Genomic DNA, 15,337 nt, shown 5'->3' with positions numbered 1-15,337 from the left:
GAGGGAATTCTTTTAATATCCTCACCAGTTTCACTAAGACTTCAAGGAATATTCATAAAAGACTAGACAAAATAAGACTGTTGATCTCTTTCACATTTTAGACAGAGCATTAGAAGCTACCCTGCTGAAGGCCAAAATCATGTCTACTTCTCATATTGCAAAAAATGATCTATTAAGTTAAAGTAGAATAAAAGAGAAAAATAATTTCACACAACTGGCAGTATTATTTTCTACACCAATTTGTATATGTGTATTCAACAGAAAACTTTAAACAAGACAGTATATCTACAACAGCAAAATTGATAATGGGAGATCAGTTAGCACATTAGGAGAAAACAGGTAATAGTTATAGTGGATTTCACTCCAGAATAAAAACTAAAGTAAAGGGATTTTAAATTTTGTTCCTACCTAAAAGACTCATGGCCTGGCGTATCAATTATAAGCATCCCAGGAATCTTGATGTTCTCTCTGTCAAACTAACATTAAGAAATAAACAAATATATAAAAAGCATGAATACAATACTTCAAGAAGCTAGAACCTAACTGAAAAGCAACCCAATTTATATGCCAATTACATTGCCCTCAATGACTCAAAAGAACACAAAAGTTCAAAGTCTTTCCCTTTCTAATTAAATTACTCTACAATAGCTGATTAAGTAACTAAGCAAACTCTAGCAGCCTTATTTTTGAAATACAGAATTGAACAAGTATTATTGATATAGATATATCTATATCTACAGATAATAGACACATCTATAGATGTTTTAGAAATAGTCAACTCTGAAAACACCTTTTGTTGCATATACCATAAAAGGTAAGATTAAGATTTAGTTACTCTGTAACCAAAATTAACTCATGACAAAGTGAAATCTAAGTTCTATGAAGCCTAAAAAGTTAAGTCATCTAAGGGTTAGTTAAGCAATTTGACATTTATGTGGTCCAATTTAAGAGACTCTACAATTCTGGATACATGCTTCCAAGCTCTACATTGAAGTAACTTTATAATACCAACCTCAAATTTGACAAATCAAAGAAAATATCCAGGCCTATGTTCAAGAATATTGGGCTTTCTTTATAAGTGGATATCTAAATAAACTACAATTAAAAGATAACATTATCCATTCCTAAGAACAATTTTTCAAGAGGTGGAAAATTTTTTCAAAAATTTTTTGCAAGTTCAAATATTTTCAATATAGAAAATTTACAAAAATGTCTCAAAATGCATACTGTTCTCCTTGATTACATAAGGAAGCCAGGCTAGACAAAATAATTCTAAATGAAAATAAATTATGGAGCATAGTCTCATCTAAATACTTCGATTTTAATGCTTTTCACACATACAATGTAGCATATACCACTATCTGATATATATAAAAATGATTCTCGGATTTTAGATCAAATATAAAGAATTTTCTATATTCTGAAGAATACAACTTAAACTACAAAGCCAAAAAATACTTACATTCTTCACCATCTTGGTCTGTTCATTAATAGCTTCAAGAGGAACGTTAGTGGCCCCAATTTGCTGAGTAATACCACCTGCTTCACCATCTTGTACATGAGTATGGCGGAGCTGTGAGACAATGATAAATTCAAATAAGCATTCAAAAACTGAAGGAAAAAATAGTGAATACTTTTACACAATTTAATTCTAAATTTTCCCAAGAATATTCACTTACATTTATAAACAATTTATATAGCCTAGAAATAAAGTAATTCAATTAATAGTGTCTAAACTAACAAAAACGTAAAGGCAGAATTATAAAATATTTTCTTACCTTATCTAAAATTTTAGTTTTTCCTGTATCTACGTGTCCTAGTACACAGATAACGGGAGCTCTTAACTTTTCTGTATCTACATTTTTGCTATTTTCAAGTCTCCGTTTCTAAGAAAGCAGAAAGAAATAAAATTAAACATTTCAATTTAATTCAGAACTTATTAGGACTTATAAGACACCATGCTACATACTGGGTTACAAAGACAACTCTAAAATACAGCTTGCCCTGAAAGTTTATAATTCAATCAAAGAAAAAAAGAGCTATGAACAAAAAACTGACAATGGCATAAGTACCCTTCAAAATAAGAGGAAAAGTGAGATCCATAAGAGAGAGATCCAGTCAAAATAGTATGAAAAATATGAGAAAGAGAAGACCACTTTTATCTTGAGAGGTAGAGTTTAGAGAAAAAGTTTAGGAAAGGTTTGAAGTAGTAGCACCTGAGGCAGATTTTGAAGGAAAGACCTAAATCAAAACCTTCACCACCATCCAATTTTTAGCTAGATAAGACCGTAGAGAAAAACCTACCTAAAACTTCATTTGAAAGGGAAAACTGAGGCTAAGAGAAATCAAGGTACTTCCTTAAGACCACACAGCTTTTCACAAATGCTGGGACCAGAATTGAAATCTCCTGATAACCACTCCCAAATGCTAGATATAAATTTGTGTTACAGATTGTGTTCTTTGGATTCTGAACCTTTTGTCTGTCAGAAAGTTCCTCCATTGACGAGTAATGAAAAATGTTACTATGTTGTACATATGCTGTGATGACTGTATGTGTATAGAAATAAACCTTCAGTAATAAAATTCTGAAAAAGCTTCCCAGTGAGGCAGTAGAAAGTAGACGTCTAAGAGACTACTGAAATTGACTCAGATGGTAATGGGAGACGGCAATCTCATGACCGCTCATTCGGTTCCAGGCAGAGAGTGAACTGTGCTCTGCAAATGAGCAAGAGGAATTCTTAAAGTTAGAAAAAAGGAAATGACTGGAAGGTTCAACGTTGAGTGGGCTTTAATTTTGAAACAGGAAGAAATAACAGTATAAAGCTAAGAAAGTAAGCAGAATGAATTGCCTAAGGAAGCAATGGGTTTCTTCCTTCATTAAAGCTCTTCAAGCTGAAGTCAGAGAACATTCCAATAATGGGGAGAGGATATATGTTCAGAGAGCTATTGAAATTAATAACCTATGAAATCCCATTCAATTAGGAAATATGATTTTATAGATGGCAAATAGGACTCAGGTATAATGACTCCCTGTATTGAAACAACACAGCTACTAGAAAACAGATCAAGACCTCGGCCTCTACAGGTAAAGATGATGCTTCACTAAAAGAGCAATAAAGATCCTTACCAATAATGAAAAGGCCTCAGGCAAGAAAAACCAAGAGAGAAACAGATTGGAACAAATATGGGCCTACCAAGACAAGTCATCAAAGCCTTCCTTCTACAACAAGAGAATCCTTCTGGCAATCTGGTAAAACATACAGACTCCCTTTCACAGTAATATTTTTAAATACATAACATACATATGATCACAAAGGACACTAAAAGTTAGGGAAAATAAAGATGCACATTTTTTTCCTCCATCTGCATTCATGGGCCCACTGAAATCAATCCACGGATCCCTTGAAAGTCTTATCAACCCCAGACTAGAAACCCAAATGAGATGATGAATGGGCAAAACAAGATGAATGCAAGTTCTTCTAAATGGCCTGAACTTCAAGGAAGGCATCTTTTATATGGAGTCTGCCTTTTTGTCTTGGACCTCTTTGGGGCATTTACCCAACAATCTGATTTCTGAGTAAAAGAATACAGATACTTTAATCACTTTCTTGGAGAATCAGTTCAATTCTAGACAGTCCTGTCCCTGTGAGTCCCTGACCCCCTTACTATATTGTTGAATTGCATTCTAATAAAGCTCAGTCTTGGATCACTACCACCATCTACTACCCTCACTCCTACACAGGCGCTACTCAATGATGATACAGAAAAACATGTAACCATTTTAATTTTAAGGTTCACAACCATCACCAGGCCCTCAATGCACATCTCCCTTATCAACTCTCTGACCCATTCCCTACTGCAGTTCTTCCAAGCTTTCACCTCTGCTAAAAGTTCACATTGTTTCCACTCTCCTTATTCTCTCAGCTGAGAACTTTGCCTCATATTTTACAAGGGAAAAATAAAAGGCCATTCATTGAAAGGTCCCTCTTCAATCCTGCTCATCTTATCATTCAGAATGCCTTCTGCCAGAGGAAGTGGCCATACTCCTTGACCAAAGTTAACTCCTCTCCCTACACAGGCAACCCCATTCCATTTTGTCTCCTACAGACTGGTTTTTCTGTTATTCCCACCTTCTCACTAATCTTTCACTTTTCCCAGTCTACTAGCTCCTTCCTTACTACCTTACAAGCACGCTCAGGTTTCTTTCTTCCTACCCTGTCTCCCACAACAACTTACCTCTTCCATTGTTGCTATTAACCTCTAACATTTCTGTCCTTTGTGCCTCCACTTCCTCTCCTTTATTTCTTTTAACTTCCTACAATCCAGCTTCAGACTTCATATTCAACTGTACCTGCTCTCTCCAAAGTCACCAATAATCTAATTGCCAAATCCAACGGCCTTTAGTAGATTCCCCTTGTTCTGCAGCCTTCAACACTTGATCACCTTCTTCTCCTTGAGATTTACTTCTCTCTGAAGTTTTGAGGTGCTACTTCCTCCTGGTTCTCCTATCTGTCTGACCACTTCTCAGTTTCCTTTACTGGACCTTCATCTAGGTCACAGGGGTACTAATAAAGGGTCACTCAGGCTTCTGTTCTGGGCCTTCTCCGGGGATCTGAGGCACCCAAGGATTTAATTATCATCTCTATGCTGATGATTCTCTAATTTATTGAGACCTAAGCCCTCTTATTGAGGTCAATTACCGCTCTTACATTTTAATCTCAACATCTCCAAAACTGAACTTATTTTTTTCCCTCTAAACCTCCTCCCAACCCCAAACTTCCCTATTGCTGAGAGTCAACATAATCCTCCCAGACCAAAGAGTTCAAATTTTAGGTGTCATCCTCTATTTGTTGCTCTTTCAGCATCCATCCAATCTGATGCTATTTCATCTTTTTAACATCTCTGGAACAGACCCCTTTTGTCTCTAATACTATCCCCATCCTCGTCATCATCTCAGGCCTGGATTACTGCTTTTATAGCCTACTAAGAAAAGATAAAATGGTCTGCTGGCCACAAATCTCTCCCCACTACAGTCTATACATCATTCAGCCATTAAAGGGATTTTGCTAAAGTTCTAGTCTGACCATACTTTCCCCCTTCTCTCAATAAATTCCAGTGGATCCCTATCACCTACAAGAAAAAAATACAAAATTGTATATTTAGTATTCAAAGTCTTTCCTAAGCTAGGCTTTTCCAGTATTTTTACATCACATCACTGTTTCCTCACCCTATGCTTATCACAATCCAGTGACACTAGGCTTCTTCCTTGCTGATCCATAAAAAAGATACTCCATTTCCCTCCTGGGGACTGTCTCTGTCTGTCTTTCATACATGGAATGTTTCCCTCATCTCGATCACTTACTAGCTTCCTTCAAGCCCTAGCTAAAATTTCATCTTCTACAAGGAGTCTTTCCAAGTTTCTCTAAATTCAGGTATTATTCCTCTATTATTTCCCATTTATTTTGTTCATAGTTTGATTATATTTATTTGTATTGTACTCTCCCATAATACTGTGAGCTCCTTGAGGACAAAGACCACCTCATTCTGCCTTTCTTTGGATCTTCAGCTCTTACAATAGGGTCCACCACATAATAGGTGAATAAGAAATGCTTACTGAGTAATCCAGTAATTACAAAGAATTTTTACCTAAATATTTTACATATTTATCAATAAATACATATTTATATATTTATCAATTTGTTAATTAAAGTGAAACCTCAGAGTTTACTTTGATTCGACAGAAAATCCATAAATTGTTATTAGCAATCGACAGCAATGCTCTTATGGTTAATAGTGTTCAGATCTTTTGGTTTGACTATTTGCTCTTAGTTTTGGACATTCATCCACTGAATAGTTCACTGCTTGCTTCATGTTAGTTCCCTCTATATCCTGGATAGCAAATCATTATTCAGAGCTATATGAAGTACAGATTTTCCTTGATTTGATATCTTCCCTTCTCATATGAGCTATATTAATTATGATTTTACTAGCACAAAAGCCTTTAAATTTCATATAATCAAAATTATGGATTTTAGAAGGAATTCTCAGTCACTTGTTTGATACGATGTTCTTCCCCTAGTCATAGCTGTGAAAGCTACTTCATCTGGTTCTCTTCTAAATGTTTTTATAATTTTTCATCTATATAACTTTCCATCAGCTTCACCTATCCACTGGCAATGCTATACTTTTTGTCTTTTGATTTTGTTTGAGACAAAAGAATCATCTTATGTGCAGGTTCTATGAAATCTACACATCCTCTTCTTAATTCAAAATTTACTCTTCATCAGGCCCTTTGGCCCTGTTGGGTAGTTTAAGCCAAGGTGTAAAATACGTAGCCCACACAATGCTGCATGAAATACTTTCAACTGTAGACCAAACTAAATCATACAACTGGGAAATAATTAACAAAATAAATAAAAATAATAAAATATAGATAACATACAGTTTTCTAAATAAATATGGACCTGTAGGAATCCTTGTGTATAATTTAATGGCCCTCATTTCTATTTAAGCTTGATACCTCTGGTTCAAGACATTATTTGGGTTGCCTTTTTTCCTGGGAAAAGAAATATTGAGTTGTTCAGTATGAAAACAATTATACTAAAGTATTAGTGAACTACATGGTGTTTTAATATTAGCATATGTAACTAATATGATTTCTCAGTGCCACTCTGGCTGCCTTTGACCCCATTTTTTCCTGTGAGATGTAAAGCTTTTTCTTCCCTTCTCTTCTATCTAAATTCTTCTTTAATGAAATCCTCATATAGAAAAAAATGTCAGGTTCCAATTTTATCACTATCCTCCTTCTCTAAAAATAAGCCCATCACCCTTTTTAAATTTTTTTGGACAGCTTAATCCTAAGAACATCATTTAGTTGGGGAAATTGACAAGAGCTACTGGCAAAACTAGAAAGTGATTTGGCATTAATTAAAGTTAGACTAGCATCTCACCCCATATTCCATGATAACCTCAAAATGAATAAGTAACTAAGTCCTAGGCCTCACACTATTAACATAAAATTAGAGAAGTTATATAATTCTAAGAGAATTAAAGAAACATAAAGTGTAAACATAAACCTTTGAGATAAAGAAGCAGTAAGCCATTACATCTGGATGATTTTTGTAGGCAAAAAGCATCTCATGGCTTTCATTAGAGTTCCTATAGAGTAGTTATAATGTGTTTTCCAACATGAGTTTCCAGAGGACGAACCGCTGAGTCAAAAAGCACATTGGTTCATTCTAAAGAGAATATTCTACTCAGCCAGTTCTGCATAAAAGTAATCTTTTATCTCAATTTTAGAGACTTAAGAAAGACAGTAAAACAAAACAAAAACACTTCATTATCTATGTGCCAGTGTAGAACAAATCGGGAAATGAGGTGGCCAAGATCATGAGAAGACCTTAAAATGAAGAGCAGCCTGAAAAAGGATGGGTAATATTGCAGTTGTATTCCCCCAAAATTAAGGGTGACCATGTGGAAGATGGAACAGACTTGTGTTGTTTAGCCCCAGACAGAAAACAAAAAAGTTGTTAGGTAAATCTGGGTATAGGGACTAGCTATAATATCAGTGTTCTTAGCTTCTGTAAGTATAGCTTTTTACAAGATGGAAATCTAAGGGAGAAAATGGTCTACATAAAGGATCCACAAATGCATTTTCCTGAAACAAAATTACCTCTTCTTCCAATTATCCCTTAAATATTATCCAGCAAAAATAAACCCATAAAAAATGCTTATAAAAACCAAGCATTGGAAGGTAACAGATTTTTTAAATGCCTTTGGATTATCAAAATTAATGATGAAATTATTTAAAACCTTGAAATTATTACCGGATTTTATTTTGGAGAACACAGTCCTATTCCTCTAAAGTGATCAAAATGACTGACAGTTAAAAGAAGTCACCAGTAATAACTGATCAGTCTCAAATATGGGGCCATGATATATCAACACAGGAGGCAAAGGCCTGTAAAAAAAGGTTAATAACAAATATATAAAGTCACTTGGCCCTAAAAGCATGTAGAAAACAAGAACTCTATGTAATGAAAGAAAATTCATTCTTTTTTATCAATGGAAGAGATGGATGCATGCTCTACTGAGCAGAAAAAGGGATACAGAGAGTGACGAGGGGTATATAGGAAAGAGAAATTATACCTCTATCCTTCTTTTTGCTTTGTCATATGCACGCTCTTCTTTAGTCCGATCATCGTCTGAGTCATATTCAGACTCTGAGCTAAGCTCTTTACTTTGTTTTTTATCTATTGATGGTTTCCCAGAATCTTTTTCATCTGAAACTTTCTCTTCTTCATCATCACCCTCACTTCCATCACTTTCTCCTTCATCTTCCTCATCCTCAGTCTCTTCCTCCTCCTCCTCCTCCTCTTCTTCTTCCTCCTCTTCCTCTTCCTCTTCAGGGTTTTCTTTTACTTCAATGTGCACAGTATTTCTTTCTGTTAAGAAAATATTGGCCATTTAAAAAAGGTGATTCAGAAATACTCAGTCCCTAATTAAAAGGGAATTTCATTATCCAAAAATAAACTACATCCAAAACTAGTATATCATCTATATCAGTGGTTCCCAAACTTTTTTGGCCTACTGCCCCCTTTCCAGAAAAAATATTACTTAGCGCCCCCTGCCACATACTATCACCATCTCTTACAGTTATTCACCGCCCCCAAATGCACCTGTGGCCATCACTGCTGCTCCCCCATCACTGCAGCACCCACCAGCGGGCGGTGGTGCCCACTTTGGGAATCACTGATCTATATCAATATTAAATGTTAAACAGTGTAGAAAGAAAATAGCACCAAAATACAAGTTGGGAAACCTCTACTCCTTATCAGTCTGAAAATGAGACTCTGGAATTCTGGGATGAAATATGGTTCAGGTTAAGAGAGAAGCTAAAAAGCTGGCACCCTTACCACTCTTTTTGCTCCTGATTCAAAGCAGCTTTAAAGTGAGACAGGAAAGAGAAGAGTAGACAATTAACTGCCCAATTCAGTTTTCCTAATTTGCCCATTCTTTTCACATCCCTGATCTGGGTCTCATCCTCATTTTGCCCTCAAGACCTCCATCCAATATCATAGCATCCACCAAAAAACAATACATTCCTTAGTGGATTTTCATGTAGAAGAGGGATTAGCTGTGCTATGTTTAGCCACAGAGGGCAAAAACTAGAACCAACAGACAAAAGTTGTAAAAGGTAAAATTTAGGCTTCTTTTAAGATGAACTTCCTAACATTTAGAACTAGTTGTTTTAGAAAGTGCATATGTATCTTCAAATAGAGGTTTTCAAGGAAGGGATCCTATTTCATTAAAGTTTGATGGCCAGTAAGTTCCCTTTTTGATTCTGAAATTCTATATGCTATGAACCCCAGGCCCAACTCATCAGGTTCCTTGCCCCAGGCTATCATCAGCAGAGTGGCTTGGAGTACTGAAAGTCCTTTAAGAGGCCGTGATTTGCCCTAGAAAGCTGACAAGGGGAAGCATTAGATACTCTACTATACTACTGGTAATTTCAGACTCAATAGGTTTTTGTGGAATAGCATGAAAATTAGTGGCTATCATCAGTATATTTACGATTTTATTTGGGGGTTTGGGTTTTTTATGAGTGTGCTCTTACAACAATGCCCAAAATGGAAGTGTGTTTTGCATGATAATACAGGTAAGGCCCGATCAAATTGTGTACCATCTCTCTGAAAAGGGAGGGAAGTAGATGATTTGGATCTTATGATTTCAGAAAATGTATGATGAAAACTACTATTACATGTTATTTGAAAAATAAAATACCTTTGAATTGAAAAAAATTTTAAACTAGTGGCTACTCCCTTTATTACATGATTTCTCCACAAGCATGTGCTTCCAGTTTTAAACAACCAAAATGTACCACATATACAGAAGATAGGTATTGCTAGCAAACAACAACCATAGCTTCAATTTGTGCTCCAAAATAAAGTAGAGCAGTGGAATTTTATAGGGAAAATAGTTGATTGTATGGGTCATTTGTAAATCATATATTTTCAGCAGAAGATTTACTGCCAACAAAGACAAAAATGGACATACACAAACATAAGAAAACTAAAAAATTTATCTAGGTCTAGAAACATGAGATATAAAACCTACCTTTTTCTCTCTCCTCATCACTAGCCATTGCCTCCCAATCATCCAAGCCCGTATCCTCACTTTCTTCTTCCTCTTCTGTAAATCAAATAAGCAGAAGCTTAATCATACAGATTTTTTTACAGTTAAATTTTTGTTCCTATGTAACAGAAAAATAAAGTGAAACATATAAACAACTTTGAATATCTAAAAGATAAAAACTTTAAAATTTCCTTTTTTTTTTTTTAACCTTTACCTTCTGTCTTAGAATCCATACACACAAGGGCTTAGACAACAGAGGTTTAGGTGATTTGCTTAGGGTCTCACAACTAGGAAGTGTCTGAACCCAGAACCCCCACCTCTAGGCCTGGCTTTCAATTCACTGAGCCACTTAGCTGCCCATTTTATCCAGATATTCCATTTTATTTTGCACAGGCATTCCACATTCTAAGAGTAAACAATAGCTAAAGGACTGCGAACTCTGTGCCATCAAATATGATACACAAATTCATTACATTTCTATTTTTAAATATATGCACTTTCTTTATAATTCCTCAACTCATACAAAAAGAACTTATTATTAGATCATAAACTTAGGACTAGAGGGCCCAATACCCTTTCTTTCCTGGTAATGAAGCTACAACTTAAAAAAGAGGTAAACCGAGTTCATTTGCCTGTCACAAAAAATGACCAGAACTGGGATTTATACCTGGGTCCTCTGACTCTAAATTCAAAGAATCTGCTGAATTAATTATGCCCTACTCTCAACATAACTAAGAGAATACAAGTAATGGAACTGTGTGTTAACTCTTGCAAATCTGTGCATCTCTTTTCTACTTCTATTCAAATAAAAAGTACATCTTAGGGGAGCTCAGTAGAAGCTACTTACTAAGAAATAGAGCCAGACATGAAGATGGAAGGTTTAAATCTAGCCTCACACACTTCCTTGCCATGTGACCCTGGGCAACTCACTTAACCCCAACTGCCCAGGCCTTACCATTTTTCTGCCTTGGAACTGATTCTTAACCCTGATTCTAAAATAGAAGGTAAGAGTTAAAAAAACAAACAAACAAACAAACAAACAAATATATATATACATGTATGTATGTATATATGTATATATGTATATCTTAAACCTAATAAGTATGCAAAAAGATAAAATATTCAGTGATCTCAAAAAAATTTACATGTAAATTATACATTTCAAACATAATTTTCCCATCCTGGGGGCTAAATTCAAAATAGTAATTTGCAAATAAGAAATTCCCTTCAGAAAAGGGTCAAAACTTCAAGCATATAGCTCTTAAAGGCTATATACTTAAATTTGTTTCAAAATTATTTCCATGGCTTTTAAATTAGAATTTCATTATCTTCTAGTTACCTCCTAAGATTTTTGACTTATTAAAAAAAAAATCACAATTACTCTAGAACATTCCTTAACTAACAGATCAGTCTGAATGTCTACCATTCACTGTGCAGTATAACTAGGAGATGAAAGGCGTATAAATAGGCAAGAAAAAGGAAGAAAGATGAATAATAGAGGCCTTTATCATCAAACACCAAACTTCTGTTTTTAAGCAGTGAGACCCTTCCAGGTGTCTCTCACTCGTGCTACTGACCTGGTTCTACAAGATGCAGAGACTCTTCTTTTTCTGGAATAGCTTGTTCTGTAACTTCAACTGGAACACTCACTTCTATTGTTTCTAATGAAAATAGAAAACAAAATTTAAAAAATTAACTTACTGAAAAAACTACTAATGTAAGTGAAACTGACAAGTAGGAAAATACTACTGAATTTGAGTCAAGTTAATCTTTGTCACCCTACTGACAAAATAACTATCTTCAATATATTCCTATTCCAATTTTTTCTTCCTGATATGGGCCAAAAAACTTAGTATGAAAATTTTATTTTTTGTACTCTTGGTTTCTACCAACATGCAAATATCTTATTTTGGAATACTATAGTCTACTAAAAATCATACTAAAAAGAATAAAAAAACTAAAAGCAAACTAGGAACAAAACATTAGACTTTTTTTTTTTAAATAAGAAAAGTCAGGGGGTCTCTTACATCTGAAAGTTACACTGTAATTGTGAAACATTTAAGGTCAGAATCTAGCCAGAATGCTGACCTTCTTTATTTTCTTGCTGTGGTTGTGGTTTTTTCCTCTTTTTATCTTCATATATTGGCCTCTTCTTTGGCAAAGAATCTTTAGATGGCACTTCAACACCTAAATTTAGGATAGAAAACCAAAAAAAAGTAAATAATTTATCAGCTTTCTGACATAAACATAAAGAGAAATAGAAATAAAAGACAAAGAAAAGGAAAGGAGAAAGAAATAATAAAGAAAAGAGAATAGATGAAAAAAGAAAGATTTCAACTCATGACACAGAAGCCAAAGCTGCTGGTCCAGGAGGGAAATAAAGGTATTACCTTTATTGATACTACTAAAGGATAGGGCCCATTCAACTTGGACAACTACAACCACCACGAGTAAACTCCAAATACTGGCAAAATGGAATATCTAAACAGAGCTGAACTGAGGAAATCCTGAGATTTCTGCCAAAATTGGAAGGGTGTTTAATGACTAAGCCCCAGCTTGCCTGTTTCTTCTTAAAACACAAGGCAAATGTCTCAAGTAAAATAAAAAGAGGAAAGATACAAAGAGAAAAAAGGAGTAAAACCTTTACACAAAAAGAGAGAAGTAAAATCTCCATGATGAAAGAGAACTATATATACATCTACAAGAATCTCTAGAGTAGTTTAGAATCACAGCGATATGAAGGAAAACTTGGAACTAAGACAAATATGAAAATTAACAGAGTAAATGGCAGGATAGAAAATCTTAATAACACAGTAGACTCCCAGAAGCAGAGTGGCTCAAGCAAATAAAATATAAAGAGATGAAATAGAACAAAATGTAAAACCGAGAAGACTAAGGAGCCCAGTGGTACAATATGAAAATAATTTGTCACTCAGAAAAAAACAAAAACTCCAGGAAAGCACTCAAGAAAATTGCCAAAATTCTTGAAATAAAAAGGAACAAGAGTACAAATCAAAAGACTCTATAGGTTCAGATTTAGAACCCCAATTTTAAATATCCTCAAAAATATACATATCAACAATTTAAATAACCTAAGAGTATTCGAAGAGGCTAAGAATCAAAAAGAGAATAATTACATCTTCTGAAAAGTTAAGGGAAAATGGCCCATACTCCATAACTATGTGTCCTGCAAATTTGGGAAACCCTGGTGAACTAAAAACTAGGCAGAACATCTGTCATGCTAATTGAACAGTTCAAATTTAAATAAGGAAATATGTAGTATTTCTTTAAATCAGATGCTACATATGAGGGAGGTAGATAGGAGTAATTTCTAAATCAAATTCTTATCTAAAATTTTTTTAAAACACCAAAAAATTAAAGAAAAAAAAATTTGTTGTTGGTCATTCCAGACCTTATCTGGGGATTTCTTGGCAAAGATTCTCACATGGTCTGCCATTTTCTTCCCCAGTTCATCTGGCAGATGAGAAAACTGGAGTAAACAGGGTTTAAGTGATTTCTCCAGGGTCCCCCAGATAGTAATGTCTGAGGCTAGACCTGAACTCAGGTATTCCTGACCTCAGGATCAGAACTTACCAAATCTAAGTGCCTAGCTGCTGCTCACTCCCCACCGCCCTCAAATTTATATATATATATATATATATGATATATAAATAGAATTCTAGGATTTGTCTTTAGTATAGACAAAGGCTGAATGGTTGAGACTGGATTATTACAAAATAATAAAGGAAAAAGGATACCCTTTATCAAGCTTATGGTATAGGCAGGAATAAGATTGATCTGTTAAGTAACAGAACAAACAATATAGTAGCTTGCACTGACATAAGAGAGGGAGAAAAGAATCTAAAGAAGAAAAAACTGGGGGCAGCTGGGGTAGCTCAGTGGATTGAGAGCCAGGCCTAGAGACAGAAGGTCCTAGGTGAAAATCTGGCACTTCCCAGCTGTGTGACCCTGGGCAAGTCACTTGACCCCCATTGCCTACCCTTAATACTCTTTCAACTTTGAGCCAATACACAGTATTGACTCCAAGAAAGAAGGTAAGGGTTATCCAAAAAAAAAAAAGAAGAAGAAGAAGAAGAAGAAGAAGAAGAAGAAGAAACATAACAATTCTAACATATAAATGTACAGGGTAAAACTCATCAATTAAAAAAAGGAATGAACTACAGAAGGGAATAGAAAATAAAACAACGATTTGTTGTTTATAATGAATATATGTTAAAGATAGGTCAAGTATATGGATTTAAAGTAAAAGGCTGAAATAAATCCCTTTATTCAAAAGAATAAAAATAGAAATAAAAATTAAAAAAGCAAAAGTAACACTGATGATTTATGATAAGAAGGCAATTAACCACATAAGAGATCAGCTGAAAAACTAGGTGATGATAAAAGGCACCAAAGATAACGGGGGGGGGGGAGGCAGTATTAAATATATAATCATTAAACAACATAGGAACTAAGTATAAAAGCAAACTTCAATAAAATAATACTAATTTTAGATCAACTTAGCATTCCTATGCCACAGCTCCATAAGTTCAAAAGGAAGATAAATGAGCTGAGAGACTTGACCAAAATTTGGGAAAATAGATTTCAGAGAAACAAGAAGATATTTGAATGACAATCTTGGGAAATACACATACTTGTCAGACTCAAGAAATTCAAAGGAAAAACTGATCATGGGCTGGAGAATAAATTATCTCAAATACATGCTAAAAAGGTATAAATCATAAATACTTTACAAACCATACCCTAATGAATGTTAGTTTATTGATTTGACTATTCCCTCCAATACTCTAGGCTCCAATTCATCCATGCCTACACAGCTTTTAGTCATGATTAATTGGCAATTTGTCAACATTTAATGAATTTCTTGATAAAGCTGTTACAACTGGCATACATGACAATACTTGGTTATATAGGATAAGTTGGAACTGTGTCCATTGCATGCTATCTTTTTCTCATGTTTTTTCTTCTGGGTTTGTTTTATTTTATAATTTAGTTCTAAAACAAGTCAGAGATATGAATATAGAGACAATTGATCCAGGAATGACTCACCTATCAGTAATGAAGGAAATAGTGAATAAAATCCTGACAGAGAGATGACAGCAATAGATACAAAAAAAGTAATTCATTAAAAAGAAATTTAATTTCTATAAGAATACAAGGATGGTTGAATGTTGGGGGGGGG

The 15,337-nt window shown here is 34.6% G+C and overlaps 1 protein-coding gene across 1 annotated transcript in view; it reads right to left on the bottom strand.

Annotated features, from left to right (window-relative positions):
* The window catches only part of EIF5B (eukaryotic translation initiation factor 5B), a 75,542-nt gene that overhangs the window by 19,741 nt on the left and 40,464 nt on the right, over positions 1-15,337 (bottom strand). The window contains exons 7-13 of the mRNA XM_044670431.1: positions 12,223-12,321; positions 11,712-11,795; positions 10,117-10,191; positions 8,149-8,444; positions 1,779-1,886; positions 1,463-1,573; positions 409-476 (exon numbers count right to left, since the gene is read on the bottom strand). Of these exons, the coding sequence (XP_044526366.1) occupies positions 409-476; positions 1,463-1,573; positions 1,779-1,886; positions 8,149-8,444; positions 10,117-10,191; positions 11,712-11,795; positions 12,223-12,321 (841 nt within the window). The remainder of the gene's footprint in view (positions 1-408; positions 477-1,462; positions 1,574-1,778; positions 1,887-8,148; positions 8,445-10,116; positions 10,192-11,711; positions 11,796-12,222; positions 12,322-15,337) is intronic.

The sequence above is a fragment of the Gracilinanus agilis genome, chromosome 3, assembly GCF_016433145.1.
Source record: "Gracilinanus agilis isolate LMUSP501 chromosome 3, AgileGrace, whole genome shotgun sequence".
NCBI lineage: Eukaryota > Metazoa > Chordata > Mammalia > Didelphimorphia > Didelphidae > Gracilinanus > Gracilinanus agilis.
This window is presented reverse-complemented; position numbering and strand designations above follow the sequence as displayed.